The 15,485-nt window shown below is 34.3% G+C and overlaps 1 protein-coding gene across 1 annotated transcript; it reads right to left on the bottom strand.

Moving 5' to 3' along the window:
* Positions 1-1,596: 1,596 nt before the first annotated feature.
* LOC132559282 (coiled-coil domain-containing protein 153-like) lies at positions 1,597-8,082 on the bottom strand. The gene is made up of 6 exons (XM_060223897.1): positions 8,004-8,082; positions 6,880-6,951; positions 6,228-6,347; positions 5,621-5,713; positions 4,197-4,327; positions 1,597-1,965 (listed from the first exon to the last, which is right to left on the bottom strand). Exons 1-6 carry the CDS (start codon positions 8,056-8,058, stop codon positions 1,837-1,839), a joined length of 600 nt encoding a protein of 199 aa, XP_060079880.1. The 5' UTR covers positions 8,059-8,082; the 3' UTR covers positions 1,597-1,836.
* Positions 8,083-15,485: the final 7,403 nt, after the last annotated feature.

Here is a 15,485-nt window from a genome sequence, read left to right on the forward strand (position 1 = left end):
GTTAATTTCCAAAACCCTTTCCCTAGCAGCAGCATTATTAATATTTCTATATGTGTTATCATAATCCATATCGGGATTTAATACTAGGTTGAAATCACCACAAACTACTATATTATTGTTTCCAAAACTATCTATAGTATTAGAGACTTGACTATAAAAATCTGGACTATCATTATTTGGTCCATAAAGATTGATCAGTGTTATTCTAGTACCCTCAATATCAATATCAATACCCAGAAAATTACCATTCAGATCCCGCTTTTCTTTATAGACTTTACTTTCAAAATTATTGTTCAATAAAATTGAGACTCCACGCGAGTTTGATGAAAAAGAACTAAAATAACTCTTAAAACCCCATTCACTTCGGATAAAATTTTCCTGTTCTGAAGAAAAGTGTGTGTCTTGTAAACAATAGATATGGTAATTTTTGTCCCTCATATAAGAAAAAACACCCTTTCTTTTCTGAGTTATGTGATAAAAATGGCTTATATGAGAATGAATATAACTTTGTTTGATACCTTGATTGGATCGGGATCCCCAATGTTAAAACAGTGGGGAAACTGACCCGATACTACAGCACCACAACACACAGTGTTCCATCATGTTAACACATTGCCAAACGTTAAAAATGATTACAATGGAAACATCAAGCAAAAAAATCAGCTTCATCTTTTTTTATTATATTAGAATAGATTATAGATTTAATAAAAAATTACATGTTCATAGACAATACATAGTGCCTTCAAAATATCTACCCGCCAATAAATATATTATCCAATTGTGGAATGATATTGAAATCAATAATACATTATATCCATATGCATAAAGTACTTGTAGCACAAGGTTAAAGCCAAAATAGACGTCCTTTAGATAAATAAGTAAAATAACACCAAACAGTACAAAAATGAGTACGCTGACGAATATGTTTCCTTTTGAATTCACAAAACAAGAACAAGACAAAAATTAATGTTCAATGTTTTATTTGTTATACAGTGTGAATAAATAAGATGTTTGTTCATCATGCAAAAGCGATTTTCAATTTTGTATAAAATAAATCTTCCTAGAAACAAAAAATAGAAAAAAAGACATATCTGTATCTGATATGGTTTAGATGTATATGTATATGTACATTTTACAAGTAAAGACTTTGTAAAGTAGTGATAGTTACAATATTTGTTTAAGGTTTGTCATAAAAGTAGTTTCTCAATTTAAATAGATTCATTTTCATTGTTACAGCAATGATTCAGAATCATTTCCCTCTTCACACCCTGGAGATTTGCGTGAGGGCGAGATAGGACATGATACAGCAACACATTAAAAAAAACAGTAATATTACAGCATGGGTTAATATCTAATTCTGTGACCACACTTATCATCACATACATTTTGTATCATCCTTTAATAAAGGGAAATGACATCTTTTTATAACACAATATTCAATTTCAACCGTAGATTTCAGCTTGGTCTTTAAATTAAGCACCTACTAACTCTTGCTGTGAATTTTCTTAAGAAATGTTTTTGGTAAAACTTGACTGACTTCATTATATTTAACTTTTTCATTAACAAAAATTAAAAAAAAAACAGTAATTCCTCTCATTTTCTTTGTGTCTCTCCTGTTCTGTGATTGGTTTAAATATCCTGGAAATAAAAGCAGAGCTCCTGTAGATTTTGTTTTTTGTCTCGTGTTCTCTGATTGGTTTAAATATCCAGGGGATGAAGGCCTAACTCCTGTAGATTTAGTTTTTTGTCTCGTGTTCTGTGATTGGTTTAAATATCCAGGGGATGAAGGCCTAACTCCTGTAGATTTAGTTTTTTGTCTCGTGTTCTGTGATTGGTTTAAATATCCAGGGGATGAAGGCCTAACTCCAGCAGGTTTTGTTTATTTCTGGCCTGTAAATTACTTCCGGACAACTCCCATTTACTTTTGGCACCGTCAATCTTGGTTACCAGGGAATTCAGTGATTCCTGTCAACAAACATCAATTGATTTTATGTTAAATACCAAACAACAATAACTCCTCTCTAACAAATACAGTCATTTTGTCTCAATCCTACAGTACAACAATTCTTAATTTCATAATCAAATTCATAAAAGTTAGATTTTTTCGCTTTAAATACTATGTTTAGGTGTCTATGGATCAATTCCTGTATGAGCACCAGTAATATCGCTATTCATTTCAATATTTTAAAAAAAACACAATAAAAAAAAAAGAAAGAAAACAAAACTTGATGGTTTTCCACTAGAAACACTTTTGGAGGAAAAAAAAAGGACTGAGGAGGAACTTGTCCTTTGATATATAGAGACAATACAGTCTTACTACAAGGAAAATGTACTGAAACTTCAACTGAAATTTATTTTTTTAAATATACATAAGTTTCTAATTTACGTTAAGATATGTATATCCTTATGTTCAAAGCATTAGGCAGAATGCCCTTACATGTATATGTATGTAGTACATATCATTTTAAATGTTGATATCAAGAATCATCAATATAATCGGACACGTGAATGTGATTCCAAAGTTAAGACTCTTGTCAAATTGATAAAAACATTGATGTGTGATTAAGCTGATAACGATGATTGTAACTCTACTATATTTGTGTGATTGTGGGCTGTGTTATGTAGACTCTATACATGTAGAACATTCACTGATCAATATATGATAACATGTGTCTTGAATAAATAAACAATTTTTTTTTTTTTTTTAATCATGATTATGGTTGATGTTCCTCATGAAATACTAGTGCATGTTTGATAATAGCGATTATAGCTGTAGAGGTTCCAGTAAACCAGATTAATTCCATATATGGTGTTTATTGAAATACTGACAATCACATTAAGAGATTTACAGTACATATACCGAGAAGTCATTATTTTTTGTGGGGGATTATTTTTCATTGATTTAGTGGGTACAATTATTCAAGGATTTGTTCACGAACTGTTAAAATCAGTACAAACAAATTAATAGAGCTACATTTATCCACAAAATAGTAATTTTTTGAAAAACCAAGAAAATTGAGCCCCACAGAAATATACAATTTTACAGTAATATTTTTTAAAGTAAAATTAACAAGGTGTATCTAATCTCAGTTTGTATCTCTGTAAAAGGTGTGAATAAATATTCAGCTGTAGTTAACAAAAAATACTCTACAGTGATACTGTCTTACCTCTATTTCAATCAAACATGATAGCAGCATGGAAGAACATTTTCTTAAAAATTTCTTTAAACTTTTACAGACCTGTTTAGACATTTGTACAATTGTAGGTAATTGTGGTGAAAATATTTGGAATGAAATTAAAACTAAATTTTTTCTACAATAATTATATTAATCTCTTTTGTTGGCCCCAAAGGAAGTGCGCTGGGTCTTACTGTGGGAGGAAACAAGAGTACCCTGGAAAACCTACATGGTCGGGAAGGTGACGCCATAGTTTTCCACATTCATTATTGTATTCGAACCCTGAACCTCTAGGTGAAAGAAGACTGTATTACAACTGCATCATCTGACCACCCATATAATTTGTGCACCTTCCCATCTAGATTTTGACATATTTTCCTGTCATCTTGGATTTACCTCCTAGGTTTGAAAAATTAGGCCCTTAACATCACTGACAAGTCCTATGTGGACAAAACAGTTGTATGATGCAGTTTCATTCATTATTTGGCAACACTGTATCAACCTGTAAACTGTGTGAAAAGGTGACAATTACTTATGGCTCTTTTGTACAATCTTTGTACAAACAAAATAAGATCCTTCACAACCTATTTCTCTTTATATCCAAGATTCAGTCAAGTTTTTTTCCCAATTCATTACAGCATTTAAAGTGATAAAAATTGGGCTCAAAATTTAATATTAGCCTTGTTTATAAAGACTGTTCTGAGAGCCACAGGACCTAATTTGCTGCACTCATGTCTAATAAAGACTGTTCTTAGAGCCACAGGACCTAATTTGCTACACTCATGTCTAATAAAGACTGTTCTTAGAGCCACAGGACCTAATTTGCTGCACTCATGTCTAATAAAGACTGTTCTTAGAGCCACAGGACCTAATTTGCTGCACTCATGTCTAATAAAGACTGTTCTTAGAGCCACAGGACCTAATTTGCTACACTCATGTCTAATAGAGACTGTTCTGAGAGCCACAGGACCTAATTTGCTGCACTCATGTCCTTTATCTTATTAAACGACAAACACTTACATCAAGAATTCTGATATACTCCTTTTCCATTACACGTATGTTGAGATTTAGCTTTTCTATTTCCTCGTCTTTTTCTCTGGTGATACGTTCCTTTTCATCCTCAGTCTCTCGTAGTTTTTTCTCTGTCTCTTCTGTAAATAAAGTTGATATAAGAAAATAAACATATGATATCTCCACTGTTTTAGTAGTGGTACAATTGTACCAGTGACATGTTTAAAATTTTAGAGTGAATTTAAAATTTTGAATTTTCTGTAACATCATACAAATTTGTACTACTAATAGTGTTTGTTTTAAAAAGCAAAAATAGAATAAACAGGGGATTTATTGAATGATTTTTAAGATAACACCTGAGAGACCCATCTTTTGTAGGCATAAGCGAGGTTTACAATGTCATTCGAGTGAATTATTAAATGGGACAAAAGTAACACAAAAATCTAGAGGATCTGTCAGTCACAGTACCATGAACAGACACAAATGGAATTGCTGTATAAGACTCATAGACACAAATTTCCTACCCCTCTATACAAAACATATAACATGTTTTACAATGATAACAAGAACAAGAAGATCAACAGAATTGTCTCCCTTTACACATCAATATTGATCTATCATTAGAGAGTTCAGTTATAACATGAACTTCCACTTTTAATACAGTTTACAAAACAGATCTTGCCGATTTCATTTTAATTTGAATAATTTCAGGAAAAGGAAGAGGTGATGAAAAACCTCTTCAGGATGAGAAGATAAAAATGATATTTGTGATCCTTAGGTTTAGAACTGGTACATGTCCATTTTCAGTTACCTGACAGATGTAAATGTATGAAATAAGAAGTGTAATGAATTGAAAATTAGAATACAAAGCCTAGGATATAGTCCTAGAAATCATTTGTTACATCTTAATCAATAACATACAAGTACAGGCATTATATACAGATTAAAAATGGGAATGAATGCTTAGAATGTATAAATGTTCTTTGAAAAATATCTTATAGATGATTAAAATTTTAACTGAATTTTGATCTCTTGTTTAATGACATCATTATTGTAAAAAAAATGATAGTGTGCAAAATATTGTATTTAAAAATAAAGATAACAATATGATGTTAAATTTTATGATTTTAAAAAATAGAATGACTAAAATTTGCTGGTTTTTTAAAAAATCTTTCTTCATGTGATCAACAGAAGGCATGAGTTAGCCTTATATAAATAATTTTCTAGTCAATTATTGCAAAATGCATACATGATATACATGTACTTATAAACATATCATTTCTCCAAAATGTCCATCCGTTATCTTGATTTGAACAGTGGATGCCATTTCTTTGATGCTTTGTGTTCTTTCAGCCTGATTTCAATTAATATGGTATTAAAAATTTAAAGGAGTAAGAAGATTTTGTATCTGAAAGTTACATAATTATACTTACTAAGTTTGGCTTCTGTCTGCATCAGTTTCATGTCAAGTGTATGCACTTTCAGTTGGAGGGTAGTTTGCATGCTTTTATAGGCAAGTGCCATTTCTGTTATTATAAAAACAGAAAATAAAAATTTTAGTTCATTCCAAACAATTATCTGAACATGCTTGGTATTTTTAATTGACGGCAATGCCTTTAACTGTTTGTTTGTTTATTTCTTTATAAAACTTTGAAACATTAGCTTATTTAATTTATACATTGACACAAAGTCACAGATAACTCAGCATAGGTGAGATGATGGAAAGTTGATCACAATTACCAGTCAAATTATCACATAAAACTCACAGCTTTGAATTAGTTACATATTCACACTTTGTTGGTACAGTGATGATTAGACTTAAAATGTGGTGTCTTATTAAGCCATCAACAGAATTTTGTCATGTTTCTAAATTTTTAAATGTCATTTGATCTGTTCATTTAATTTTACACAAATACAGAGCACATCTCCATTCATCAAGGTATAAGCAGTAATTCTAGTCACATTTCACAATTGAAACATGGACAAAACCTCAAAAGTTTTTGTTTGTGATGTGATTCTTTAAAAATATATTCTCTCCACCTGAATTAATTGCCTTCTGGTCTGCCTTCTGTTCCTCCATGTCCTTCTGTGCATCTTCCATTCGAGACTTCATCATGTTTCCCATGGCTTGTGATTTCCTCGCGATCTCCTTACGAATTGCTGTGAAAATTCAATACAGCAATCCTACATACAGAAAACCCAGTAAATCAATAAATATAACATTTACTAGTAATTAAAAACATCAAATATGGCAGTTATCATAAGGCGTGAGGTTAGAGCTAAATAAAGAAATCAAATCTGTTGATATTACCATTTCAGTTTTCTTTTCTATTAATGTATCAATTGCTCTTTCTTCTAAGATTAAAAACAATATGTTTCGGAAGTCATTATTTATTTCTATAACTCCTCGAGGATTTGAACCAGGACCACAAGCTAATAGTCTGACGCCAAGTGAGCTGAAGAAAAGTTCTCTCTAGCTGAGCATTATATTGTGGCTAATATTTGACCATCTTACTTTTCTCTTCTTTGTCAATTCTTTTACTATAGATACAAAGAGTAATCTAGGGAAAATACATTTGTTCAAATTATTACAATAAAACTTTAGTTTGGATACAACTCATTGTTTGAGGAAAACAACATCCACACATAAAAGTAGTCTTATTTACTGAAGTGAACATATTGTAATATTTACCAAGGTGATCTTTTAGTGCCTCTATTTCTGTCATCGTCTTTTTGTATTTGTCTTCAAGTTCTAAGGAGGCATCTGTGAAAAGGAAATAGAAAATATGAACATACTTGAAAAGTACGAAAAAGTTGTGGTCTGACCTCTATTAAGTTTTAAAATGGTACAAGTCTTTAAATGAAGAAAAGTGATTGACTTGATGCATAAATTGTTTCAAAAATATAAAAGTAAGGTTTGATAAACTATTTCCAGGGAACACCTACAATGGGAAATAAAGTGATAAGATTGCATGTGGAGTTAATCTGAATTATTTTGATGTTCTATCGACTTTTGAATATCAGATTTGTGTCGACTCCAAGCTGATGTATAAAAGTTGATAGAATGTAAGAATGATTTGGGTCACTCTGGTCAAGACTGAGACCAAGCGCCATTCACTGTGTGACAAACTCTGACATTAGACTGTCCCATCACTGATTGGTGTGTTCAATGTCAGAAGAAGCTGTTTAAAACAAAGAGTAACTGCTGAAATATGGCTGAACAAGATAAAAACCATTAATTTTTTGTTAAGATTCTTCCTTGGTACTAATTGATATCGAATCTCTGAAAATATCCCCCGATGAGTAACATTGTCAAACGTCCGATGAGTCCCAAGGAGGAATACAAACGGTGTTTTAAACCTGGAACCTAATATCTAACACTAACAATTGTAAACCAACAAAGCCATTTGTACCTGATTATCGTCCTTTTATGTTTGTACACCTGGTATAAATAGTTGTATCCTACTTGGTATTCAGGTTGTATCAGACCAATATATGTGATGTACATATAAAAATACATCGATAATATCATGGCTTCTGTTACAAATCCAAATGTGCACACAAATAAATGACACTAGAACAGTGCACATCAATATCGATGTTTTACAAAAACAGCACAACCGCTGTTTACTTTTATTTGATATTCAATAGGTGAGAGGCAATGAGCTATTAACAAAACCTTGAAAAGCAATAACAGCAGTCATAGAAATGAGGACGAAATCACCCTGCTTGTGCCAGGATCGAGAATTTAAAGCCACTCATCGACCCTAAGATCAACCTTTATCTCAGATTAAGTTCTCGATATGTAATAATTACCATCCTTCTTCTTTTTCTTCCCTTTCCCCTTTCCCTTTTTCTTTTTTGGAGGCATGTTTGTAGTTGAACACGCACTAAAATATGTTCCTCGTTTGTTGTCAATCAAGCCTGGTAGTCTCGCACAGAAGTATTTCTGTAATTTGATTGGATAAAATAAAAAGTAAGGGACATAACTCGTAAATTAATAAACTCCAACAGAAGGAGTCGCGGAGACGGAAAATCTGTCAACCAACCAACCGCAGTTTTCCGAACGCACAATATTTTATCTTTTTTTTTTCAGAGTCCCTAAAAGTTGGTTAAAATTAATAACTGGATTGCAAGGCTGATACAAACCAGGCACGATCAATCCATCCAAATGACCCAATCAGGAATCATACCCAATAATAGTGTATATAAAAGCAATTGTAACCGTCTATTAATTATCTATATCATCTCATACAATAAAAATGCTACAAGGAGTATTTCTGTTATTTTGGGACTAGTGTGAAAATTGTAATGATGTAACATGTATATGCCTTCGTCATTCACCAAACTCAGCCACGTAAATTCGTCCCATTTTACAGATTAAGTAACATCCAAAATTCCTGAGTATTTTCAAGGACGTTTAATACAGAGAGATAAGAAACTACCTACATGTATATCTCTGTGACGCTGTAGCGAAGAAGTTCGAGGTTTCTAATTTATATACCGTTTTTTTTTCTCAAAAAGTCATATAACATTTTTTTTTTTCAAAATAAACATAAATACGAAGTTTAATAATATGCATAGGTCAGTTTTGTGACCAGTCACAAGCAAATTCGATAGTGTTACTTTTGTTACGAAAATAATCAAGAGATTTACTTCTAACTTGTTAAAGAATTGCTGTGGTCAGTCCTGAATAATTTTGAACTCTATGATAATAATCATGACTTTTCAGACCTTTTGATTTGACCTGTTTCCTGGAATATAAAAAAGACATTTTTTGTACAAACTGGTTTGATTTCATCCCCTGAAACCTATTTAAAATATATATACCACAACCACAACCACCATCACCACTACCACTATCACCACCACCACAACTACCACCACCACCACCACCACCACCACCACCACTACTACTGCTACCACCACCACCACCACTACTATACTACTACCACCACCACTACTACTACCACCACCACCACCACTACTACTACTATCACCACCACCACTACTATTACTACTACCACCACCACCACTACTACTACCACCACCACCACCACCACCACCACCACCACCACCAACACCAACACTACTACTACTACTACTACCACTACTACCACCACTACTACTATTACTACCACCACCACTACTACTACTACTACTACTACTACCACCACCACCAGCAGCAACAGCAGCACTATTACTACTACTACCAATACTACAACCATCACCACCACTACTACTACTACTAGCACTATTACTACTACTACCAATACTACAACCACCACCACCACCACCACTACTACTACTACCACCACCACCACCACTACTACTACTACTACTACTACTACCACCACCACCACCAGCACCACCACCACCACCACCACTACTGCGACTACTACCACCACCACCACCACCACCACCACTACTACTACTACTACCACCACCACTACTACTACTACTACTACCACCACCACCAGCAGCAGCAGCACCACCACCACCACTACTACTACTACCAATACAACTACCACCACCACTACTACTACCACCACCACCACCATTACTACTACTATCAATACAACCACCACTACTACTACTACCACCAGCACCACCAGCACCACTACTACTACTACTACCAATACTACCACCACCACCAGCACCACTACTGCTACTACTACAACCACCACCACCACTACTACCACCACCACCACCACCACCACTACTGCTACTACTACCACCACCACCAGCAGCAGCACCACCATTACTACTACAGTGAAACCTCGCTATTAAGACCACTTTGGGGACTGGACATAGCAAGGTGGTCATAATAGCGAGGTGGATCAGATTGACCACAAAGAACCGTAACTCTGTTTAAAATAAAGAGTATATATATCATTAAGTAATGTACATGTATATTATTCAACAATAATAACTAATAATAATAAACTAAAATGTTGAATTTTATGAAATGCATGTAAAAAAGACAAAATTGCTGAATTGACAGAAGAATAATTATGTATATATTCCTTAGTTTATATTACAATATACATGTATATTTACTATTGTAAACATTGAATAAAAGGAAACAAACAATCCATTTTAATTTCAATTGGAATTTAACGTTAATTTTGCAACTATTTCACATAAATTTACGAACACATTTACTCAGTATTTGTAACAACTTTAATGAAGTCACTGTAAAGTCTTTCAACGCTTCATTTTTCACTTAAATTCGCAAACACATTATCTTTATCAGTGTATCACTCAGTACAACACATTTTTCTTTTCACTTAAAAAAAAAGAGTCCAGTGCACAATATTGCGAAGAGCTACAGATCTGGACAGCCTCCTCTTTCATACGTCCTTTTTACCGATCGCGATAGCTCGTTTCGTTTCCGTGGTTTCGTTATTGCTTGATAAAGTTCATCTGAGCTTTGTGACAGAGAAAATGTGTCGTAAAAAAATTGGAACACATAAACTTTTTTTATTATTCAAACGATATCGAGAGTGTAACATTGCTACAAAAACAGTTAAAAACCCTCGACAACGTGTGCGCGTGCAAGCCAAGGAATATCGGCCGAAACGACTACATAATTCACTTTTGGGTATTCAGGGCTTCTAAGGTGTTTAACAGCATACCTACCGATCTATAAATATATAATTAACAAACAACGGATCGCTATTAAAACGTGTCTAGCACGCGGTTTCGGACGGGTAGGCCAAGTTAATCCGATAATGATGTTTACTTCGTTTAACGCCACCTGGTGACAGGGTCGGTAACCCGTGACGAAAACAATGGTCGTGAACGACGCACATGTTCGCGGTTCACTGCTCACCAGGTAAACTTTAATCACTGGTCAGACCGTGGTCGTATTTGTGAGGTCAATTATCGTTAATAAGTGGTCGTTGTGACTGTAGGAAGTGGTCGTAATACGGACTAGCGGGGTGGTCGTAATACTGAAGCGACCAATACAAAGATATATAGTGGGAAAAAACGGGACTGAAAAAATGTGCCCGTAATAGCGGGGTGGTCGTAATTTTGAGGTGGTCGTTAGGTGAGGTTTCACTGTACTACCAATACTACCACCACCACCACCACTACTACTACTACCACCACCACCACCACCACCACTACTACTACTGTTTCTACTCGATTGCCAGATTTTATATCTGACAATTGTTTGTTGAAGTCAGGAATCATAACAGGAAAACCCACTTATTATGAGTACTTCAATTGTTCATATGAAGCACGGTTTATCTTACAAACACATACACCCTGGCACGGCCTCACAAACACATACATACACCCTGACACAGTCTTACAAACACACCCTGACACAGTCTCACAAACACACCCTGACACAGTCTCACAAACACATACATACACCCTGACACGGCCTCACAAACATATACATACACCCTGACACAGCCTCACAAACACATACATACACCCTGACACAGCCTCACAAACACATACATACACCCTGACACAGCCTCACAAACACATACATACACCCTGACACAGCCTCACAAACACACCCTGACACGGCCTCACAAACACATACATACACCCTGACACGGCTTCACAAACACATACATACACCCTGACACAGCCTCACAAACACATACATACACCCTGTCACAGCCTCACAAACACATACATACACCCAGTCACAGTCTTACAAACACGCCCTGACACAGCCTCACAAACACACCCTGACACAGCCTCACAAACACACCCTGACACAGTCTCAAAAACACATACATACACCCTGACACAGTCTCTCAAACACATACATAAACCCTGACACAGCCTCACAAACACCCTGACACAGTCTCACAAACACATACATACACCCTGACACAGTCTCACCAACACATACACCCTGACACGGCTTCACAAACACATACATACACCCTGACACAGCCTCACAAACACACCCTGACACAGCCTCACAAACACATACATACACCCTGACACAGTCTCACCAACACATACATACACCCTGACACGGCCTCACAAACACATACATACACCCTGACACAGCCTCACAAACACACCCTGACACAGCCTCACAAAACACACCCTGACACAGCCTCACAAACATATACATACACCCTTACACAGCCTCACAAACACATACATACACCCTGACACAGCCTTTCCAACACAAAATAAAACTCCTTTTTCTATGTATATCAATATTTTTGAAGTTTTTATCAATAGTTGTAATAGTGATTAGAAATTTGAAGAAATCGGACTTTATATATTGTTGGGCGCGGAGTATACACTATGTAGTTTTATTTTTAGAATCAGTTGAAGGGCTTCGAGATATTCCTGATAATTTAGAAGCTTATTGTCATAATTACAACCTTAATATAGATAAAGAGAAAAACATTAAAATGTATTTTTTAAGGAAGGAAAATACTAATTCCTTATTTGGTTTTAATTTTTTATCAATCATAAATTTTGAAATATAAAAAAATAACTCGCTGAATCAGGGCACAATGACATATTTGCATAATTTTCTAGATACTAAATTTCTAAATTTTCTATATTTTCAATATGTTGATATTACAACATATAAATACTGTATTGCAAAAACTATGATCCGTCATTTAAATACATATGTTTGTGTCATACTTTTACTATGCTAGTAAAGTTCGTGTGTATGTTTATCTGTCAAAAGAGAATCATTTTCTATACATTGAACGATATGACTTGTACTGATGGGACAATGGTCTAAAGTTTTGAATAAATCTTGAAATCTTGAACCTTGAAAAGGTGAAGGTAGGTTTAAGTAATTAATGGAAATAAACGCTGTGGTACATAATTAATGACGCGCTTGGCGGTTATAACACCTCACAACACATCCTTTTAAGGCAGTACGCGTTTTGCAGATATCTGTTATCTCCATGGCATGAAAGCCAAAAACGACTCAATTTGGGAACTTATCTTCTCTATATTCATATCATTGTTCATGAATTTGGTCTTAGTGTTAAGTGTTCACTCAAGCATGACATATCATTGATGTTATTCAATTACTGAGATAAATCTCTGCTTTAATTATCAGTCTATTTATGAGCGGTATCGATGTAAATAGGAAAGCGTTATGACTTGGCGTTCATATTTCAGTGTGATGACACTATAAAAAGTATGTCACGAATTTGTATTTTTTTTTGTATTCGTATTTAGGAAAATATTGAAAAGTATGTATCTTCTGCTTCTTCGACAACACTTTTTTATGTAAATTTATGTAAACGCAACGTAATGTCATGCCCACAAAGTGAAGTGTGGGTCATTTATCACCGATTAGGGACATGTTAAACTTCATAGCATAATTACAAAATTACAAGCTAGTGGGAACATCACTGATGGCGTCGAGTCTGGAGATGGGTACAAGCGGGTTAATATTACATAATCCTAGATAGAAGAAGAAGAAGAAGAAGAAAGAAGAAGAAGAAGAAGAAGAAGAAGAAGAAGAAGAAGAAGAAGAAGAAGAAGAAGAAGAAGAAGAAGAAGAAGAAGAAGAAGAAGAAGAAGAAGAAGAAGAAGAAGAAGAAGAAGAAGAAAGAAGAAGAAGAAGAAGAAGAAGAAGAAGAAGAAGAAGAAGAAGAAGAAGAAGAAGAAAGAGACTAATGAAACAAAAAACAACAACAAATACTAAAACTAACAAACAAAAACAAAAAAGTAAGACCTTAAATCTGAAGGTGCTCGTGAAATAATTTTGGAAATTTATCTTGAACATTGTATATTGATGACGTCAAAAAGGACTTTTCTAAATTTAAGTATGATATTTTACGAAGAAACACGGTAGCATGTATTGTAAATCAATCTTACAATTTTTATGACTTTTATAAGTAGAAACTTGACTCTTCAGTTGATATATCTGAAGTAGTTTGTTCTATTGTTGACAAGTAACACCATCAGAAGTCTTTCCGGTTTAGTGAGACTTCCGGTTCGTCTATTGTTGACGGCGAGTCAAAACGTGCCATTCAATGATCCACAGGAAATAACTAGTCGCTATTTACGGCCTATTGAAGCCCTGATTGACTGCAGGCTCATAATGTGTTTTCATTTTACGTCAAACCAGAAAATTCATTATGATGTCACAAAAAAACTATATAAAGTGAGAATTTCCGCAAAACTTATATGTATTTAAATATGTTACAGGAATCTTCTAGCTGTGTTTATTTCATATGAGAATTGTGAAATTTGCCACTTTTTCACATTTTGCTCATTTCGAAATTCTTAGAAAAATGGGAATTCGTGTAAAATGTTTTGTTTTTTTATTTATTATTTATTTTTTGTTTTTTAAGAGTTAATCATATAGCTATAAAATGGGTCAGAGTTTATATATAATCACGGGGACACGTTACAATAGATATCACTATAAACTAGGTCAGAGTTTATATATAACCACGGGGACACGTTACAATAGACATCACTATAAACCTTGTCAGAGTTTATATATAATCACGGGGACACGTTACAATAGATATCACTATAAACCTTGTCAGAGTTTATATATAATCACGGGGACACGTTACAATAGACATCACTATAAACCTTGTCAGAGTTTATATATAATCACGGGGACACGTTACAATAGATATCACTATAAACCTTGTCAGAGTTTATATATAATCACGGGGACACGTTACAATAGATATCACTATAAACTAGGTCAGAGTTTATATATAACCACGGGGACACGTTACAATAGACATCACTATAAACCTTGTCAGAGTTTATATATAATCACGGGGACACGTTACAATAGATATCACTATAAACCTTGTCAGAGTTTATATATAATCACGGGGACACGTTACAATAGACATCACTATAAACCTTGTCAGAGTTTATATATAATCACGGGGACACGTTACAATAGATATCACTATAAACCTTGTCAGAGTTTATATATAATCACGGGGACACGTTACAATAGATATCACTATAAACTAGGTCAGAGTTTATAAATAACCACGGGGTCACGTTACAATAGACATCACTATAAACCTTGTCAGAGTTTATATATAATCACGGGGACACGTTACAATAGATATCACTATAAACTAGGTCAGAGTTTATATATAATCACGGGGACACGTTACAATAGATATTACTATAAACCTTGTCAGAGTTTATATATAACCACGGGGACACGCTACAATAGACATCACTATAAACCTTGTCAGAGTTTATATATAATCACGGGGACACGCTACAATAGACATCACTATAAACCTTGTCAGAGTTTATATATAATCACGGGGACACGTTACAATAGAT

The sequence above is a fragment of the Ylistrum balloti genome, unplaced genomic scaffold (genome assembly GCF_031769215.1).
Source record: "Ylistrum balloti isolate Yb309-2 unplaced genomic scaffold, AGI_CSIRO_Ybal_v1 Utg370882, whole genome shotgun sequence".
NCBI lineage: Eukaryota > Metazoa > Mollusca > Bivalvia > Pectinida > Pectinidae > Ylistrum > Ylistrum balloti.

Excerpts from the sequence above, each read along its gene's own strand:
- LOC132559282 (XM_060223897.1), bottom strand. The coding sequence starts at position 8,058 with ATGCCTCCAAAAAAGAAAAAGGGAAAGGGGAAAGGGAAGAAAAAGAAG. Across the intron at positions 5,714-6,227 it reads CCAGAAGGCAATTAATTCAG|AAATGGCACTTGCCTATAAA; the intron begins GTGGAGAGAATA and ends TTATAATAACAG. Across the intron at positions 1,966-4,196 it reads AGTATATCAGAATTCTTGAT|GAATCACTGAATTCCCTGGT; the intron begins GTAAGTGTTTGT and ends GTTTGTTGACAG.